The sequence below is a fragment of the Haemorhous mexicanus genome, chromosome 9, assembly GCF_027477595.1.
Source record: "Haemorhous mexicanus isolate bHaeMex1 chromosome 9, bHaeMex1.pri, whole genome shotgun sequence".
Taxonomy (NCBI): domain Eukaryota; kingdom Metazoa; phylum Chordata; class Aves; order Passeriformes; family Fringillidae; genus Haemorhous; species Haemorhous mexicanus.
The window spans coordinates 21,621,564-21,642,168 of NC_082349.1; the positions used below are offsets into that span (position 1 = coordinate 21,621,564).

At 39.3% G+C, this 20,605-nt stretch overlaps 1 protein-coding gene across 2 annotated transcripts in view; it reads right to left on the reverse strand.

Moving 5' to 3' along the window:
* Nucleotides 1-8,574: 8,574 nt before the first annotated feature.
* NR5A2 (nuclear receptor subfamily 5 group A member 2) overlaps nt 8,575-20,605 on the reverse strand; it is an 88,967-nt gene continuing 76,936 nt past the window's right edge. For both annotated transcript variants that reach the window (XM_059854452.1, XM_059854453.1), the window contains exon 8: nt 8,575-11,804. In XM_059854452.1, the coding sequence (XP_059710435.1) occupies nt 11,557-11,804 (248 nt within the window). In that variant the 3' untranslated portion in view covers nt 8,575-11,556. The remainder of the gene's footprint in view (nt 11,805-20,605) is intronic.

The window sequence follows — 20,605 nt, forward strand, 5'->3', positions numbered from 1 at the left end:
TAACATACAGCTTCCTGTATAATGGATGAAATTAGAGTTTTGTTTTCTTTAATTAGAGTTGGGGTTTTTTACACTATCATAGAGGTAATATCAGTGATATTAGAGAGCAGTACCACTCAGCTGTAGACATGCTGTGTTTCAACTTCTCTGAGCACAAAAGCACTCACTGCTAAGACAAGGTGATAGAAAACTCTCTCATTCTTAACATACTTCCTGTGTGTTGCATCAGCCAGAGCTGGAGTGTGAACACACTTCTCAGTGTTTGAAATGCACTCCTCGGAAGAGCTGTAATAGCTGCGCTCTCTGGCTTTATCTTTTACAAATCATATGCCACCAGTCACATGGTCCTATGGTTGATACAGTCCTTATGGTGTGTTTGAAATGTTAAGTGTGCCTCTGGAACAGCAGTTCCTCTCTGAGGAACCTGTGAACATGAAGCACGTGGTTGCCCTCCCCAGGAGTTGTGTAGTTTGAACCCTTGGCAGAGTCAAAGAAGAAAGAAGACTTACTCTCACCTGTTGTTGAACAGGAGGTCCAAAGCAAAATTTTCTGAGGGATGTATTTCCAGATTTGTCTGCTTTCTTCAAGGAAACTTGGAATTTATGTTTCAGGAATCTGTCTCTTCTTCTATAGATGAATTTAGTTACTACATTGTCGACCCCTTTGCTTTAATATTGCAAAATAATCCATTACTTTTTACTCCGTTTTCACAGGCTTAATGCTTCTAAAATGTTTGGTGTGTGGTAACTTCCTCTCATGGGGAAGGACAGCTGAGCACTGTCCTGCTCTGCTTGCTGTCCTGACCAGCTCTGGCAAGGGACAGCCAGGCAGTCTCCTGAGGGGACATTCAAAGCAGAGGAGGGGGGGCAGGGGGGAGAATCTGATGGCCTCTGTGACTACTGCCTTGGAGATGTACCTTAGTAATGAAGCACAAATTTTTAGGAACTTTTAAGGGACGTTGTCTTGCTTTTGGAAATGGAATGCAGTGTTTCAATGCATTTGTCTGGCTGCACTGCATGGTTGCAATGGATTTGGAGAGTAAATTCTTAACAACGAGTGGAACTCTCAGAACTTTCATTGTAATAGTACAATGTGGGATCCCAGCAAGTGTTGTAGCATAATTTATTGATGTCAGTGCTGGCTGTGCGTGCAAATGTGCTCTTCCTGAAAATGTGCATTACTAGAAGCTGCCATGTTTATCTCTTTGACAAGAGGGGCTGGTTTGGGAAATCAAAATAGATTTTTTATCTGTTAGCTTCACAAGAAGTTCTTTGTAACTGTAACCACTGGCCCAATGAGCCAAGTCCCCTCATCAACTCTTTCACTTAATGATGTCTTTTATTACCGTTCAGCAACCCAGTAGAGTGAGTAGCTGCATGGTGAACTAAGTGCCTCTGCAAGCTCAGCAGTAAAATTTTTGCGCATCAAGTGCTGTGAAAATGTTCTCCCATGGCTTGAGTAGGTATTTTTAGTGTGGTTTAGAGGAAATTACACACTAGCAAAACAAATCAGGAGAATAAGTAGCCATCAACCTACAAGTAATGCTCAAAGATCAGTTTGCTTGAGAGAGGTTTTACAGTGTGTTGGTACCACAAAACACATCTTTGTGGTCAAACTTCAACAACAAATACAGAATGAGACCCATTCCTAACCCAATTTTTTCTTTCTTTTTTTTTTAAACAACCCCATGCAATCCTCCCTCCTGGCTCTTCCTTGCAGAAAAGTGCACTCTTGTGTGGATTAGCTTGGGAGGTTTCCAATTTGCAGTGTGTCAGGGACAGAAACCAAATAAACTCTGTTATGTGAATGGGCTCTGGAAATAAACTTCAATATAAGAAAGTGAATTGACTGCCCTGAGTCATTCTCAGCTACTTTATTTGCTCTAATTGGTTTGCTTTAATTAATTACATTGTTTGCACTTCTGCTGTGATTTTGCACTGCTTCTCATTAAGCCTTGCCTTTTATCTTTTCCACTCTTACTGATCTGTACAACAGGTATGCTAAGTACCTTTTAGCATCCTGGCTGGAAAACGAGAAGGGTTTCCATCAGTAATGTCTTGGGGGTTGTACCTATTCTACACATGCCATGTAAGTGCTGCTTGTAAACAGCCTGGGCTGGGGCACAGAGATCCTTTTGTAGTTCCAGAGGTAGATGGTACCCAGGGAATGAGGCATGGCAAAGGTCTGAAACTCTAGGGGTTTATTTCTGGGGAAGTTCACATCCTTAAGATCAGTTTCTTGGAAGAGGCCCTGCTTAGTTTTACGTTAATAAAAGATGTGTATTTGGCTTCATGTCAGAAACAGGAATTCACAGACTTTGAGAAACCTTTGAAGACTGTTACAGCTGTAATTGGTGTGTTTTGTCTTGGGTGGAGAATTGGAAAGGTTTATTTCGAGAATATACACTCTTAAGGGCAGGAACTGTTACTCATCTGTGTTTGGAAAGCAGCACCAACACAGTCTGGATAACAATGATACTACAGAAGGTTAAAAGAACAATTAAAGAGTGGAAATAATGACCTAAGGGAGAAACACTTAACTTTAGCCCACCGACGACTGCACATCATGTGTTTGGGGAAATCCAAGGGGAGAGAGTGAGAGAGCTGTCAGAGAGACTAATACTCTCAGAAGGAAGATGTTGAAATCTCTGCCTATATTTCATAGAAATTATATCAAATAACTTGAACAAAATTCCTTTGAAACGGAAAGAGGGAATTTGTCCTTATTTGTGTTTTCTCCCAGGAGAGCTTGCCTCATTTTTTGGTTCTTTCTTTTTCCTCTCTGAATACCTTGGGACAGGGGGAGTCTGTCAATAAAACAACATCTCCAAAGCCACACTTTATTGTGTGCAGGGAGATGCAAACAAAAACTACTGGGTAAATCCAGCTTCCCAAGGCCACTCTTCCAGAGGAGCCTGGGTACTCTGGAGCCAGCCAGCATCCCTCCAGGGTGGATACACCAGAGGTGCCCTGACAAAACTTAGCAGCTATTTTTTGTGTTTGTTGCAGGTTTGAGATGTTACTGAGCCCGTCGTGTTTCTGGAACAGTACAGGATGTAGGTCAAAGTTGGCTGTGTCCTACAGGTGGGAGGATCAAGGCAATGCATCCTGGGCATTTTCAGGGATCACTGGTGAGTTTGTGACTGAAGAGAGTTATGAATTCCTGGGTTGTGGGCTCTGGATTTCCAGAAGACAACTCTCATACAAGCTAAAATACAGACCTGTGTGTGTTCAAATACCTCACGATTGACAGACCTATTGGAACAGAACAGAATTTTATGTATATATATATATACAATTTTACGTACAAAATCATGATAATGAAAATAATTAAAAATAAGAATAATAATTTTTAAAAGGAAGAGAATTTTTGCTCTTTTATCCATCTTCTGGAACATGTCAATTATGTCTGTATATACACTTTTTTCTAAAATAGTTCTTTAAACTACAAACAAATTACGGTTTTCTTCCTGGCTATGTTGGTTTGTATTGTATTACTTACAGCTTTCATGAGAAGACATTAAAACAAAGCAGAACAACTATAAAGTAACTACCAGGAAGAAAACAGGGTTTTTCTTGTGCTCTTGGCCTCGATTTTATCACCCTGAAGTGATCACTTCCTTTTTGGAGCTTTTTTCTTGTTTTGTGTTTATTATTTCTGTGTGTAGATGGTCACATGAAATCAGCCTCCTAACAGAGCCAAAATGTAAATGAAAAAAATTTGTTGAGGAGTGAAGCTAACAGCATCAGTAAAGCGATCCTTTAATAAATCAATTATAGTTTAAATATCTGAAAATACCTGTTACTAAAATTCTGTTATTTTCTTCACAGCTCCCACAGGCAATAAACAAACAGTGCTTCTGTGTTATTAATTACCTCCATGTATATCAATGGGTTCAATGGTATCAGTGGGTATATCTGCAGTTCTAGAGCTGCATATAATCTCCCTAAATCTCCCTCCTGTCTCTGTTTCCAAGCTGGCAGCTGCTGACACTGATGTGCTGTGCTGTCACACGGGAAGCAGTTGGGCTGTGCAGGGTTTGCTTCCAGTGAGCGCCCCTGTTGTCTCCTTGGAGGAGTTGTTCCATCCTGAACAAGACATTACTGAGACACCATTGATGCTGCTCTACAGGACATTCTCAGGACTCTGGCACACCAGGTGAGGTACCAGCCAGCTTTTCTGACAGCAAGGAAAGGTGTCTCGAATGTTTCACTACAGAAAGTAGTGAAAGAAAGTTATTTTAAAATTTTTTTTCCTCTGCCAGATGCCCAAGGGGCAAAGTTGCGTCAAAGTTTGATAAATAATAATTAACCCCCCAACAAAATAATAATTAACCCCCCCCAAAAAACAAAAAAACCAAACAAAACCAAAAAACACAACAAAAAAAAGCAAAATTTGGTTCTCTTTTCTCTTTTTGTCAATGGCTGTTTTCTTGAATATGTTGCATATTGCTAAGCATGTTTTTAGTGAAAAAATGGTTGTCTTCAGATAGTTTATTCCTAGCCCAGATGCCACTGCTGTGTTTAGATTTGTCTATTAATATTTCTGTGCAGTTCTTTAACTGAAATTCTGGGATGTTTCCTCTTTCCTCTCTGAAAACAATGTTTGGTAAGGACTGTAGGTTGTTTAGGTCTGTGGAACTGGTCATTGTAAGCCAAGACACAGAGGGCTGATTGGTGACCTTGTCTTACTTTTGGCTGGAGCTTCTTCAGGTTGGTGTGACCAGGCCCAGCAGTTGCTTTCCTGTTTTGACACTGGTGGTCACTTTGCTGCTTCAGACATGTAGACAATATTATGTCCTTGACATTTCCCACTCCTTGACTTACAAAAAACTCTCCTGAAAATACTGATATGTTGGTAAAGTTTGCTTATGAGTTTTGGTTTTGATACAAAGGAAAGGAAAATTAAAGTAGAAATGTGGCAGAGGGAACCTGAGTGGTACAAAAGGAGTGGGAACACAACAGAAGGGTCCCCTGAAGAACAGGGGTCTCACTGGGAGGATGTGGAGGACATCAGCTGGGTGTTCAATAACACAAGTGAGCAGAGGAGGGACACTGACACAAAGAAAGAAACAAAAACTGTGAGATGTGTCCCAGCTCCACCTTCTTGGGTTCAGCACCACTGAGCTTCAGTATCTGAGGTTCTGTATGCAAATGCGTGCAGGACTTGGGGGGAGGGGCAACTGCAAATCCAGGTATTGTGGGACTTTTAGGAAAGTGGTCTTAGGAAGAGTAGAATATTGCTGTGGAATACTTCAACTGCATTTGTGAATTGAAAAAACAGTTTGACGCAGTTTGTTAGGCAGCTGTAGTGTTTGATGCTAAATAAAAGCATACTCCAATAATAAGCTTCTGTTGTCACAGCATGAGCTGAATGAACTGATCAAAAAATTCAATCAATTATTCCATGTCATGGTTTTTATCTGAAATTTATATACAATGAAAAATAAAACAAAGTTTATTAAATGAAAATTAAAACCAATATGACTTACTGTGGCAGGACCCTAAAATATATACATGATAATTTATTCAGGCCTTGTTAATACTTCAAAGCAATTATAATAATCCAGCGTATTTTATTTAATTTTTTTCTTTCAGATTAAAAGTGAATTAATCTTAAATATTTATGAAACATAAATATCCTCATGTCTCCTCCATGTTCATGTGCTTCCTTTTTTATTTAACTTTTGGAGCTATTCCTCCCCCATTATCTCTTTTGCTCCCTGCTATAGTTTATGGACTGATCATAATAGACATTTACAATACTCTATTTTTTACTGTTGAGTTCAAGCACAGGCAGTCCTACAGACCTCTTAATGTAAAGTTGTAGTGTGCTGCCTTGGTACACGAAGCAGAGCTCTTTGCAGAACATCCCTTCTTTGATACATGTTGCTCAAGATCAAGTTGTAAAGAGCAGGACAGCTGTCATGATGTAGTGCAAGGTATAAACACCAGGGTATTGATTTGAAATGCCTGCCTCACTTCTCTGCTATTGTGCACCAGCCCTCTTCTGCTTATATGAGTGGGAGGACACCACTGCGAAACAGGGGTCGAGCTGTGCGTATGACTGAAACTCAATGTCCCTCAGGGAGCTCCCTCATAAAATATTTGATATAGGAACAGAAGTACTGGATGTTTGAGCATGCTTTAGGAATTCCCAGAGGTGGCATGGGGGGTGTGCACATGTCTGTAGGCCTGCCAGCAGCTACTGAATGGCTGTCAGCATTTTCTGTTGTACAAACAGCAGCTTGTTTGGGGTCCTTCCCACAAACAGGCTTTATTCCCTCTGCTGCAGAGTCCCTGTTTTGCTGGATAATTGCAACTGACAGCCTGGATTGGTGGTATCCAGCGAATGCTCAGCAGCATCAGTGGCAGGGTGATTGACGTGAACACCGCACAGGGAGGCTCTTGCTCTGTGAAGGTTCTGGTCTGCAGCAGCATGATAAGCAATCAGTGTTACTAGAAGCATTCTGACATGCTGCATCTCAGCCTGAGAGGCATTTCACCTGTTTACACCCTGATCCTGAGCACAGGGAGGGCAAGATGTCAACGGACACACTTTTGATTCCAGTGCTGTTTGTTTTGGCCTCTCTTTTATTAGCAACTAATGGTAAACCCTGCAGTCCTTGCTGAGGCAGGGCAGCAGTGGTCTAGGCCTCCATGAATGCAAACAGCTTCAGGAGCTTATGCTCCACCACCTTGCTTTACCTCAAGTCTGAATTATCCCCTGGGACAGGCACAGGATGTTCACAGGTTTACAGCAGTTAACTTAGGACTTAGAGAAGTTACAGTGAAATGGAAATGAGTCAGGGTCTTCCTGGGGCAATGGTGAAAAGTCACCTCTTGTTGGAAGTCCAAGCTTGCATGCCAGACTTCAAAACTGTCAGTAAAATAGAGAGAATTTTGTTATGTATTGGAGCAAACCCAAAGGTTTGCAAAATGTGTTTGATGCAGAGAATCTACATCTTGTCCCACCAATGTGTGCCAGACCAGACTGTATCTATCAAGTAGCTTCTAGTGCTGCTGTCTTCTGCTGAGACCCACTGGCATCAGAGTAGGCATCAGCTGTGTACTCCATCTGAGGGTCAGGTCTCCTTTTACCCTTATCATTAAGGAAAATTTCTTTTTGTTGACTAGTTGCCATTAGAAAATGAATCTTTTTTCTACTCAACTGAATTTGCTTGACTGTCGCAGAAGTATTTGGGCTCATGCCAGTATCATAGTGTATTACAGCTCTAGGGTCTGCCCCTAAAAGTTTATCTGCAACTGTCTTGGTTTGCTAGTTAGTTTAATGCTGTTTGCCATTCCAGATTCCTACAGATGCAACTATATGGAATTTCTGTGGAAAAAACCAGCAACTCTGTCAGAGGAGGTAAAAATATTGTTAGAACTCTTGTGTTGTATTTAGACTATGGACTTCAATGTAGGGGTTAATAGAGTGTTATTCAGTATTCCAGGAAATCGTCAAGATCACCAAGTATTGTACTGGCTTGACCTGTGTTACATTGAACTCACTCTTTCCATGTTTCCAATAAAAACATACAGCAGATTGTTCCAGAAGCAGTGTCAAACTCAGTTAAAAATAAATCCCCTCATACTTTAAACATGTAGTGTGTATGCTAAATATATCTCACCAAAATATATCTCTTGTAAGGAAAACTATCTAAAATATATCAACCCTGAAATCTCCCCCGGGTCTCTGCAAAACCATGGGTTTCTGTTATGATTCCTAAAAGTTAAAATAATCCTTCCTCATTTGTAAGCCACCAAATCCTCTGTGTTTTACTCTGCTTTTATTGCAACACTAAACCAGCTTTGTTTCATTCAAGTGCAGGATTTGTAAATAACTAATTATAGCCCTGTTTTTTCCCTTGAAGCATTAACATTTGGCACCTGAGAGAACAGCCCTGTTTCAACTAGCAGACAGTTCAGGGGAAGCACTGGACTGGGTCTCAGCAGGGTACAGCTGACAAGCTCTCTTGGACCACTTCACCTCCTGCTCTCAGAACAGCAGTCAGATGAGCCAGAGGGCAACTTTAGGAAAATATTTTCCTCTAGTAGCAGTAACATCTGTCTCCTTGGCAGCCTGCACTGGCAGTTGTGTTGGAAGCTGTGGGTTTGCCCCTGGCCCTGCCGTATTTACATTGCTGAGAGGTTATCCTGAGCTCTGCTGGATCCTGTTACCTGATTTTCTTTTGTTCTGTCATTTTCCCTCCCTGATGCTTTGGCTGCTTAACTCTTTGTGGGTACATGTAAAGTGAAAATTACGCGTGCAGTATGAGATCAAAGGTATTAATTTGAAAGTATTAAGCAGTAAATTTCTTTCTGGTTAGAGATTCAGCTTTTCTAAACTGTTTTAGCTGTATTTACTTGGCTTCAGCCTAGGCAATGTCCCCATTGCTGTCTGAGCTGTTGAAGGTGCTGTTCTCTACACTTGTGTCTTCCACTTGTATCAAATTCTCTTTGGTGCTCATGTTTCTCCTGCAGTTTACTCTCCTCTTCTGAGTAACTGATTTTTGACTGATGCTTCATTTCAGTGGGATGATGGTATTATAAAGACAATTATAAAGTAATCAGCACGGGCATATCAATATTTATTGAAATACTGAAAAAAATAATTCCATTGGTGATGAGAAACTCTTGGCAAGAACTGACATGACAATATGTATTTCACTGATACAGTAAGAGAACTTCAACTTCAACAAGTAACTCACTGCACATTCTAAGAGTTGCGTGGATTTAAATCCAAGGCAGCTGCAGAACATCTGTAATACAAATAATCAGACTTTACAGATTGTCTGTTTACAAACACAGAACAACTATAATAAACCAGCCAAAGCTAAACCTGTTGAATTTTAGTCTGCTTTTAGTAATAGATCCTGTAATCAATAAGGCAGTCAGAAGAAAATGCTTGGTTACAAAGTAGTTAACAATTAACGTGAGCGGGTTCTTTTCGTGGTTTGTTTTGTTTTGTTTTGTTCATGTACTTCAGGCAATACGATGGGATTGATGGGATTCTTGGAACCCCAGATGTGGGCAAATATATGTTCCATTATCTGAAAGCATTTTCATGAACCTGAATTGTTCCTTTCTTCTGCATTCTTATTTTAATTCTTCTGTCCTGTATATGGATGATGGTGCTATGAATATTTAACAATATTTTTTCAGCTTTTTCCTTAATATTCAGTGAAGTTCACTGTAGCATTTCAACAGGAAAAAAAAAGAGAAAATACAGAATGCAAACACTTGAATTAATGTTTTGCTTTTCTTTCTGAAAGGAAAGAATGACCACACTTATCTTGTTCGTGTATTTCACAGCCACGTCAATCTTTACTGTTAATTTTGTTTGTTTAAGGGAGAGCACTGGTATTTAAATGATGCTTCTGTCTGCCCTGGGGGATGCTGAGGGGCTGTGCTGGGTTTGCTCGAGGTCTGTAGGACAGTGTGTGTGTGCTGTGGTACAAGACAGGCATGTAGGAGTTGCAGACACTTGGCTTTGCTGTGTTGGTACCCTATGCATGGACAGAATATTAGAGCTGATTAATACAGGCAGTTAAATAGTGTGCTTCGTACTAATGCAGATGTAATAACTGATGTCTTTGGTATACAATGTATGAAGGGTTGGACAAAAGTGAGAGAAATGCACCTTTTCAAGTTCACATGAAACAGAAAAAGTTACAACTCACATAATTTACAATAGATTTAAATAAACTACATTTAGGATTATGAAGATTTACAGACATTTAATCAAGTGAATGATTTTAATTTGTAAAGACCCTTCTGTGTCCCTGAACTATGTTCCACTAACTTGAAGACATGCTACAGTAAACACATATATTTGGCTTCTTCATTCTGGCTATATCTTATATAAAGATGAAACCGAAGAACAATAAATTAGCATCATAATTGTCTACAGTGAAAACTATCATATACAATATAAATAAACTATTCAAAAGCCAGCAATCTTCATGAAAAAAAATTAAAGTATTAGGATTTTGTACAGTTTCTACAAGTGATTGTGCAGCCAATAATCTCAAAAATTAAAGTAAAAATGAAATACCCCTATTGATTTTAGTGTCTCACGACATACAGTAATTAAGTACTGGTAAAATAATTACCAATTTAAAAGAAATAATAAGGAAATCACTGCTCTGCAATTTTATCACAGTTTTTCCCCACAGGACCTAAAGAATGTAAACACTATGTTTTTGTTAATGCTAGAGATTAATACTTTATTTTGAAATGTATGTTGATCTACACCTGCGCAGTTACCTTTAAGGGTAATGAAATAAGGCAAGACTTATAAATGTGGCACTACATGTTAATACTGATATCTTCACTTGGACAGAGAGAGAAGTGTTTGTTCTTTTCTAATATTTGTTCTGCAGCAGACTTTGGCCTACATAGACACAGCAGTATCACTCTTCTTTCTTTGCGTAAAATAGGTATATTACCTAACTTTGAAAACAGGAAGTTTCGTTAGATATTGGATGTTTGAGTTGAAATGTAGTTTCCAAATTACTGGCAACTTTAAAGATCATTTCTTAATAAGCTCCCTGGCATCATCCAGTTGTGCAATTCACTTGTCACTTCTTTTATCACAAAATTATTTTTAAAATTTATTTTTAGTTTTTTAACACCAGTATTTGGTGTTCTAGTTTCTGTTTTCTTGTCAAAGAAATTGTTGTTTGGGATGGCTGAAATATCTCTATTTTCTTTATTTGGAAACAGCCATGAATATATAGTAGAGCCATCTCTTAAGCACCTGGTTGAGTATGCAGTTGAATTGGGTAATTTATTTTGGAATATTTCCTTAGCTTTTTAACAGCTATCTGATAAGAACAGTAGAAGAGGGATACTGCCTGGTAGAACAACATGAACACGTGACAAAACAAACTTCAGAACACAGTTTAGAATGCCAAGCTAACTGGATCCCAGACTCTTCCTAGGAGCGGTTTGCAGGCCCGACAGGCAGGCCTAGCCTCAGAGGATTTGGTGGCCACAGCACACAGCACGTGGCCTAGGCCAGCTCTCTCTTACAGCTTGTTCAATGGATGCCACATCATTTAGCACAGAAGAAGTAAGTGTTGGGTCCCTGTAAGGATGACAGAAGATGCTGTAGATGCAGTTTTGCGTCTGTTGTAACTGTTTTACAAGTCCTACTATGCAGTGAAGGAATTTGGTGCACTCAAATTCCCCATCATCTTAGCTCAATAATACAGATCAGGTTTTTTTTTCCACTTAGGTTTCTTCATGTTGGCAATCAGCAGAGTTAAATATACAACAATCATTCTGTCCTTTTTCTTGTTGACATTGGTGATGGTATCCACTTGGTAAGTTCACTCCAGTATAAAGTCCTATATAGATTCCTTTGGGGATGTGTAGCATATGATTCACAGTTTGCAATACAAATACCCTGATACATCACTTATTTACTATTAGTATTTGATTATTACACCATTTTGCAAAGTCTTAAAACCATGTTTTAATTAGTGTTGCTTGGAGCAGTTCAGAATAATTTCTTTTCCTTGAAAGCAGAAGCTCTAATGGGTATAATCTATGCTCTCTTTGCATGCAGCATCTCAATGAGAAGGTTATTACACGGCACATCCCCGTTCAGGTGTTTGTAATAGAGGTATTCTTCGGCCTGCATACTGATGGCCCGGATTTCTGGTAGTCGCAGGAGAAGCTGCCCAAATTTGTCTGTTTGCTGTGGGTAATTACACATGGTGTAGTCCAGCAGAGCAGCATTCACTTGTTCCTGAACACCTTCCACAAGCTGGAAGTTCTCGAGATTTTTGACATCTGAATGATAATTAAAAAAAAAAAACCACAGAAAAAAAACCAGGTAACAACTCAGTTGCATTTTAATTCCTGTTTATGAAGTCAGTGTTTCACTAAATTGATGTATTTTTTTGCCTCCTGACAAAAGCATACTTTACAAGCTGCTGAATATTCAGTGAACCCTTTTGCCAACTTTCCTGGGAAAATGATCACAAAAGAGCTTTAGTGGAGTGTCTTGTTGAAATTCTGCATATACCTCAAATCAATTAGACACCAATGGAGTCTGAGCAAGGTCAGCTCTTTTCATAGCTAACAAAAAGAAAGGTTGAGGATTCCTAAAGTAGAAGACCATAATATATTGCTAGCAAATGAGTCCCAAGAGGAAGCCCTATCTTTAACCTACTATGTTACACAATTCATATAATTCTGTATTAATTTTTCTGACCCAAGGTGAAATCTGTGTCCAGGGTATGATGTAGTTAATTCTAATAAAAAGTGACAGTGCTCTTGTTTCTGTTTGACATTTTCAAAATGATTCTGAAAGCCTTTGACTTGTCTAGCCTATGTTAATGAACCATCTGGTACACTCCAGTGACTGCCAAAATAATATTCCCTACTAGAAACTCTCTAAAAAATATATTTCACTGACTAATGATCTTTATAAAATGAAATCATTGTCCTTTGGGTGGAATACTAGATAAGAATGGTGCCCTTTAACCTGCATATGGTTTCTGAAATCCAACACAGATTTTTTTTTTTTCTGGTATTGGACAACGGGGCATTTACATCAGCACGGCAGGTACAGTTTGTTCACTCTGCCTCTGTTTGATTATCTTCTGTTCCTATACAGCAAGTTCAAGCTCTGGAAATGCTGGTCAGAGATAAATGCCAGTATATTATCTCCTCATTGTTTGCTCCCCTGTGTAAAAACCACTCAGATGAAATTGTCTTTTAACATGCCTGGTGAATGCAGAAGTTATTCTAAAGCTTGCAAATTAGAGTGCTGCTCTAATGCAGGAAGAGAGAGCTGATTAGAGAGCACTTGCTGGGAGAGCTTGTTTTGGTTGTGTTTGATCATTTTTACCATCAGTAGAGTACTGTAGCACTTTCTTGTAAGGCTAAAGCATGGTGCTACTGGGCACAACTATGCTGCTTATTCACTTTGCATAACAACAAACCTGTTCATCTGTGGATATTTTTGGAGCCCAGGAGATGGAGAATTTTGCACATTTTGGTTCATTGTAAATGCCAGCCTCTGACTGTGGGGAAATGAGTGTTTTCCTTTGCAAAACAGGAACACACGTTGGTCACCCGCTCTATCAGGAGCCTGGGAGGCTGTGTAAATTGGGTCTCACTGCAGCTTTTCCTAGAAGTGCTTTAAACAGAGCAAATGCTGGTTTCTGCACATAACTTTGTGCTGGAACGTGAGGGAAATGGTTGGAGGAGGCAAACATTGTCTTTAGAACAAGAGAATAGGAAGGATGCCAAAGGTCCTGGTGGCAGCCAGTGGCAGCATGCACAGCTCCAGAGCCAAGTTCCAGGCTTTGAGCAGGAGCCCCTCTGGAATGTGCTGGCTGCCAGCTGCACACTGGATTCCCTCTTGCATGAACCGGGGCCAGTGTTTCCTGCTTGGGGTTGTTATTGCCTGCCTCTTTCCTGTCCCAGTTTCACTGTGGAAATGAAGCGAGTGACTCCTGGATTTGTGCTGCTTGTTTGGGAACTGGGGACATAACATCCACAGAATTTTGCTGGTTGACTTAAGGAACTTACCAGTAATACTGAAATTGTGATGGCTGTCCAACAAGAACCATCTGAACTTTACGTTATCCCAAGTGAAGAGGACTGGAAACTTCAAAGCTGCTATGCCTGGTCCCTTAGCTATTCAAACTCATTTATCCAAAGTCTTTTTGCCAGTGTCTCCAGAGATCTTTGGAAAATCATGTCTTCCTGTACTACACTGGACATTTTCTCATATAAAATATAGCTGTTTATTATTTTATGTACCTACAGAAAACTCCCAAGGTATTTTGTAGCTAGTGTAACCTGGTTTAAAAATTGGGTGTTCTAAGCATATTTTTATAAAGCTAAAAAACCCCAGTATCATCTTTCACAATTAGCTTAAATAGGTTGTTTCGGAGGCAAAATATAATCATGAATGAATTGCTAGAACATAAACTCCCACAGAAAACAGGGACTATGCTGTAGATTAAACTGTTAAACAGCTAGGTAAAATGAATGATGATTTCAGAATCATTATTTGGATCTTTTTTCCTCTGTAAAAATAACTTTAAAAGTCAGAAAGTTTTACAAACTGTTATCTGATTCAACCCCCTTTAAATTCAAAGGGCATCTTTCTGTTACTCTTTGTCTATTTTGAGCCGTACTGTGTATGAGATTGTGCTGGCTTCTTGGAAAACCAGGTCCATTATTATTTTTATCCCCTGTTTAAATGTTATTGCGTGGATTATATATTTATTGAAAAATCTCAAGATAAATTTTTACAGAGGTAAAGAAGAAACAAAATCTGAGAATTGCAAACTTTTAATATTTTTCTACAAAAGCAGTGAATTTAATATATGTCTTAGAGCCACATATTCTTCTGTTTTTAGCTGTATTGGTGCCATACTCCAAGTCAAGAGGAGACATAATATTTTATGTATTATATATTACCCCCAAACCCAGGATCAGTTGTTTTTGGCAGTGAGTGCAGAGGTGCAATGTGAGGTGCTCCTGTACCCCTGTCAGCTCAGTGGCCTCAGGGAGTCCCATGGGGATTGCAGAACTCCAGGGAAAAGTCTGTGCTGTTTTCTTTGCTTTGTCTTGGGACAGTTCCTTCAATACTCACATGTGACAACAGAAGCACTGCAGCCAAGATGTAAAATAAAGTCCAACTGATACTAACAGTAAACACAAAGTAGCTCTGGGCTCCTGTGCCACATTCAGCCTGGGGAAATACTTTTAATATCTTTCCTCTAAACAAGTTCTTGCTATTTGTGGTGAGGCTCAGTGCTTGTAAACATGATGTTATTAGTTAACCAGTGAAAATATGTAGATTTTCCTGACTTTCTATACTAAATCAGGGACAGTCCAAGTAATCACAGTTTAGGACATCACTACATAATTAATTTGTGTGTAGATCTCTTCAGGACTGCAATTATGATAGTGGGGACGTAGAGGCAACCTGATTTGGGGTGAGTCTCAGTGAAGTGACCAAGATCTCTGCATGTGACTTTTGATATGTGTTCTTATCTCATATACATTAACAGTGAATGTTGCATTAAAGCAAATGAGACAATCTGAACAGAGAGAAGTCAAAGGATATGTGCTGAGAGCACTGTGTAAAACTCCAATGTCATCTCTCAAGCTCTCCTGGGATACTTAAGGGTTCAGCAAACCTATTTTTGACAATATATAACTGCAATGAAAATTATGTGAGTGGTTTTTTTTTTTTGAGAGATAATCATAAACTGTAGCTCTGGTTAACATGAGTAATAACAAAGGAAAACATGTGACTATTAAGTTATTTGCTGTACTTTCAAGTTATGCAGGCAGAACAAGAAATGGTACAGTTTTCACTGGTGTTACTTAGTGTTGGTTGATAGTGATGCAAATGAGATTAAATAATAACTTTGGGGTTTAAGTAGATGGTTTTCCTGTGGTTTGAGTTTGGTTTTGTGCTCGATATTTATTATGGAACTCTGGCTAAACAGATTTAGTTTTACAAGTATTTCCTTTGACTGCTAAGGAGTTAACTTGGTGAGACACCAGGCAATGCTGGTATAGCTGCTGAAGGCAGTGGTGTACAATGAGCGTGAAATCTGCTACTGATGTGTACAGCACGACATCCCTTATGCTTTCACATAATTCCTCATTCCTCTTATTTTTTTTTAAACTGGAATGTCTCTTATCGATCTTTACATCGGTTAGTAACAATTTAGAGTACACATGTTTAAGCTTAATGCAAGAAATCATTTTCTGAAGTTGTGATGCTTGTAAATTAAATGAGTAGGAGTAGGTCCCCCCCTCCCACCCACACACCCTTTAAATCCTAGCAGCTAGAAAAAGTGTTTTGTGCTGCTACAGTAAGTATCAGTCTCTTAGCTCTTCTACTTTATTCACTCAGGGACTAATTACCAACTTTTTACATGAAACAGCCTTACTGTGAGCTCACAGTGGGGCGCGCATCTTTTTCTATCCTTATTGAAAAGTAAACCCTTAGGTCTTCTGGAATATATTATATGTTTTACAAGAAATAGCAATTGCTTTTCTGTCAAACAAAGAATTTTTGTTCTCTATAGCTTACTTTTGACGATTAAGACAAAAAAAGTATTATAGTGTGTCAGGATCTGCTCTGCAGTCGCAGTGAAGATCTGCCAGTATTCCCAGATATCCCCCCATTTTGATTATTTTCCACATCTGCCATAAAACCGTGCGTTGAGCTGAAACTGCATACAACATTCAGCCCAAGGAGAACACTTTTGCATATTTTCCCCAAAATGGGTCTGGTCTTTAGAGGGGAAAAATATTTAGGTTTCAGAGAGATTTTCTCCCTCTCATATTCCAAACATGAAATACTGAAAAACTGGGGGTGTACTAATCTATAGAGAGTTTCCTTTGGTCTGGGAATTTTGAAAAGAAAAATGAAACAGAATGAGAGATTTAACTTTGAAAAATAGTAACTCCTTGGGAGCACTAAATATTTCCCAGAGAAAGCTGGGTAAATTTTACTGCTCATGTCTTTTATTCGATGCTGTTTCCACATGAAGCAATGAAGAGGTGTGAACACAGTCCATTTGCCTCTTTGCGTTTTCACCATTGCAAGGACAAAATAAGATTTTGGGCCTCTCCATGGGAAAGAGGTTTTCTCCTTTTCACAAGGCTGCTTCCAGTCTCATAGATACTCCGGGCACTAGGGCTTGTTGCCAGCCCTGGCCTGAGCTTCCTCACCCGAGGGGGCTGATGAGCCCCATCATTTAAGGACTTTATTGAAACCCAATGCCTCTAACACTTAGCAGCTCTTTGGAACGACTGATTAGCTCATTGATAAACTTTTACATCTTCCAAACTCTACTGAGGCTGGTTTTGGCCAGAATGGCCTTCAGGCTTGCCCTCTGAGAGGTTTACCTGGTTCTTTCCAGCCATGCTGCACGGCTTGAGAAGCAGCATTGCCTCTGCCTAGAAGTATTCTGTTTTATCAGGGAAAGCAACAATGTGCCTCCTCACATGGCTGGGGCTCTCATCAGGGCCTTTTGTGTGAGGCCAATTTCCATTTGAGCTTGAGGATCTAATATGTTAGTTCTGAAGAAGATTTTTACCCCAAAATAGTTCAAAGAAGGGGAATTAACCAGGACTGAGGTGATGTTGCCAAACCTTCCTCTATTTGAACAGTTTTGTACTACTTTTTCCTACTTTCTGCTAGCCCTGCAAAATCTGTGCATTATGGGACTTAAAACACAGATAGATTTTTGACATGTGGTAAAAATTTTCTTGAAGGCAAGTGTACTAATGGTTGATAAAGTGCCAATTTCTGAAAATTACCCACAATTCTCCTTCACTGAAACTAAGGGCAACAGCAGCAGTTCCATATAGCACATCTGTCATGAAGGCAGATGCATGCCATTCTATAGCTAAGCCTTCTTGACAGACAAAATGCTATAATGAAGGAAGATTTATGGTAAAGATAAGCTCCTTACTACAAAATTCCCCTCAATTTCATTACAGCAGGACTGTGCTGAATATTATTCACTTAGAAGTCATGGGAAACAATTCTTGATAGATGTTTTTTAATCAGTGATAAGCTGCATATATTTAGCACTTTCCAAACCTTGAAAAACCTCTACAGTGTAAGAACAAAAAGCACTTTTCTTAAGACTCCCAAGTCCAAACTTAATGTGTAGAAAACTTTTCCTGTCTTTAGGATTCTTTTTTGGCAGTGGCTAAGCTGTCTGTAACAGTGCAACAGTCGATCTCTGACTATTTATTAGGGTCATAAAGTAATTTTCATTTTCATTTGAATGTAGGGCACATTGTTTTGAAAACCTTAATTAAATTCTTCTATAGCAGAATGTTTCATTCATGCCCAAGTATTGGGCAAGACTGTATGTATTTTTAAAGTGAGAACAAGATATTTAGGAGAACAAGCTGCAATTCCTAGTCTGGATCCTATTTCACTCCCTCAGTTTTCAATCTTGATGGACTTTTGGTTTCTTTCAGAAGAACTCAGACTCAACTAAAACATTTTCATATTGCTTTATAGTGGTAGGCTTCTTTCTAATGATATTTAAAATATTGAAGCCTATCCTTCTGTTCTAAAAAGATTGTAAAATGATGGATTCTTACTAAGAAGCTCCTGATATCTGTTAAAAACCATGCTTATTGATTTTGTGAGTAATTTTATAATTGCTTTTGGCGCTGTTAGCTCTGCAATGGGAAGAGAGACATGGGGAAAAAAGGTGGATTCCTCTCCTTGTGTGACTGTGGAAGTAGGTTACTACATTTCAGTTGTTTCTTTTCTTACAGTACCAGTAAAGACAAAGGGCAAAGTTTAATTTGATTTCTTGAATTTTTATGACTGGTGTAATTACTGAGTCATCACTCAGGAAAATAAAACAGCTTGACTTTCAGCAGCTCAGTCTGCATTTACTCTCTTGGAAGTTAAACAAACAAAATCTCCACTCACTTCTTGTCCTGACACCCCAGGAACCAACATCCTTATTACTTGCACATGAAGCAGGTAATAACCATACATGATATGGTGGCCATTGAAACACAATAAAACAAGATCCTGCCAGGCCTCTGATGGAAGAGTTGCTCACAGATCCTGTCCCAAATTCCACAGCCAGCTACACCCTTAAATACAAAGTCCAGCATTACTCACTGCAGCTTTGGAGGGAAAAATATATCCAGGTACAGCCACAAAGCCAGGGGTGGTAGATCCACACAGCCAGGGGTATGGGGAGCCAGTGGGGATGAAACTATGCCCCAGCCCAGGAGATGTGGGGACAGACCACAGCCCCAAGCAGTGGTTCCACTGCTGGCATTTCAGCTTTGCCATGCTGTAACTCCACTACCACCTCACTTGCTTTCACTTTCTAATGCTCCCTCCCTGCCTGCAGTTCTGCCCCTGCTGAAGTCCCAGCCTGGCTCATGCCCTGTGGGTCAGCAGTGAAACGTTTCTTGTCTCTTGCTCATCTGGGACTGAGGGCAGCCCATCCATGGCCCAAGGTTTATTCTGTAGGTATTTTAGTCCATGCTTAAGCATTGACTGATAGGATTATGTTTCATATAAAAGAGTAGTTGCTGCTTTCTTTGAAGACCTGACAGAGGAACAGGAATTTGGAGAGCAGTTGCTGTGTTGTGTCTTCAAGGAAATTCCCCGAACAACTGGAGTCTCTCACCATGCCAATGGGTGGTCTCTGCTCTTGCTTGCTACAGGCTGTTCACAGTGAAAGTGTGCTTCAGTCTTTTGGTTGAAGCTCTGCTGGTGCATTGGAAAAATTAACCCAATGTGGTTAAGCCCAAATTTACTGCCTGCCTTTGTAGGCTGGTGGAAAGGGAACCTTTCCAGGCTGGGGGGTTCTTTCTTCTAGGCTTGTTTGTGGGTTTGATCTAGTGACCGCTTAAGGTAAATGACAGATCAATTCTAGAAAAAATGTCTCAATCTAAATCTCTCTTTTCTAGGAAAAAAAATCTGTAACCACTGTCTTGTGGAGGCATGGTCATATTTGTATGTGAGCACACGTTGGTAAAGTAGGGCAGAAATGATTTTATGAAGGCCTTGCAGATAAACTAAGAAAGAAAGTGAGTTGAAACTCATTCTTTTTCTGAACTTCTCACCTCATCCCAGGGTCATAATATATGTTTTGGCAATAAATGTTTGTCTTTGAATATTCAGTTAGAATGAGCATTGGTAACAAAACTACCGTGCCAATTATCCTCCCATCACCAGGCTTTTTATATATATGCTTACATGCAGACAAATCTGCCAGAGCAGTAGTATCACAGTATCAAATTTCATAAAGGCAGAAATTAGGCTTCTGATAAGCTAAAAAATGAGACTAAGTAGGAAATTGGGAAACCAAAGAGTTTCCCCAGTTAATTTCTGCAACATCATTTTAATCTTCAATAGCACACAGAGTTGTTGGTGTTTTAAGGGAATTATCTGTCAATGCCTGCAATTTGTAGGGTGTGAATAGTTTAAGATGTCATAAATATTTATGAAATTCCTGGGAATGGTGATAGGACATCATACAAAGTCCTTGAAGTTACAGACTGAGGCAGAAAGGGTGTTATATTCAAATTGCAATAATAGTGTGGTATAGTTTTAAGAAGAGCAAAAACCAATCTATTATTTAGGTGAGAAGAAGCTGAATATTGAGAAAATAAGGAATGAACATTTTTGAGAGATTTGCTTTTACCTAGAAAAATTTTGCTCTGCTTTTGCCTAGACATTTGTAACTTTTCTGAACATTTGCCTTTATTGGTCTCATGAGAAGCTTGCACGTTATCTGTCCTTTCCCTTTCTATCCCTCTCTTGCTAGTCAAGTACCTTTTGAAGTAGGAATAATGGGACAGATTAATCTTGAAGGTATTTATACTGCTGCCACTGGAAGTTGACCAAGAGGTGATATAGTCCAAAAAGAAGAAATATAAATATTTTCTGGAAAAATATAGGATATAAATTTCTACTGAGGTTAAAACACAGAAATGCAGCTGCCACTGAAACCCTTTTGAGTATCAGGCTCTATCCTTTTATAAAGCCCATCTGTCTCTGAAGATTATTAAAAATGCATGATCATAAAAAGCAGTACTCCTTAGGGGAA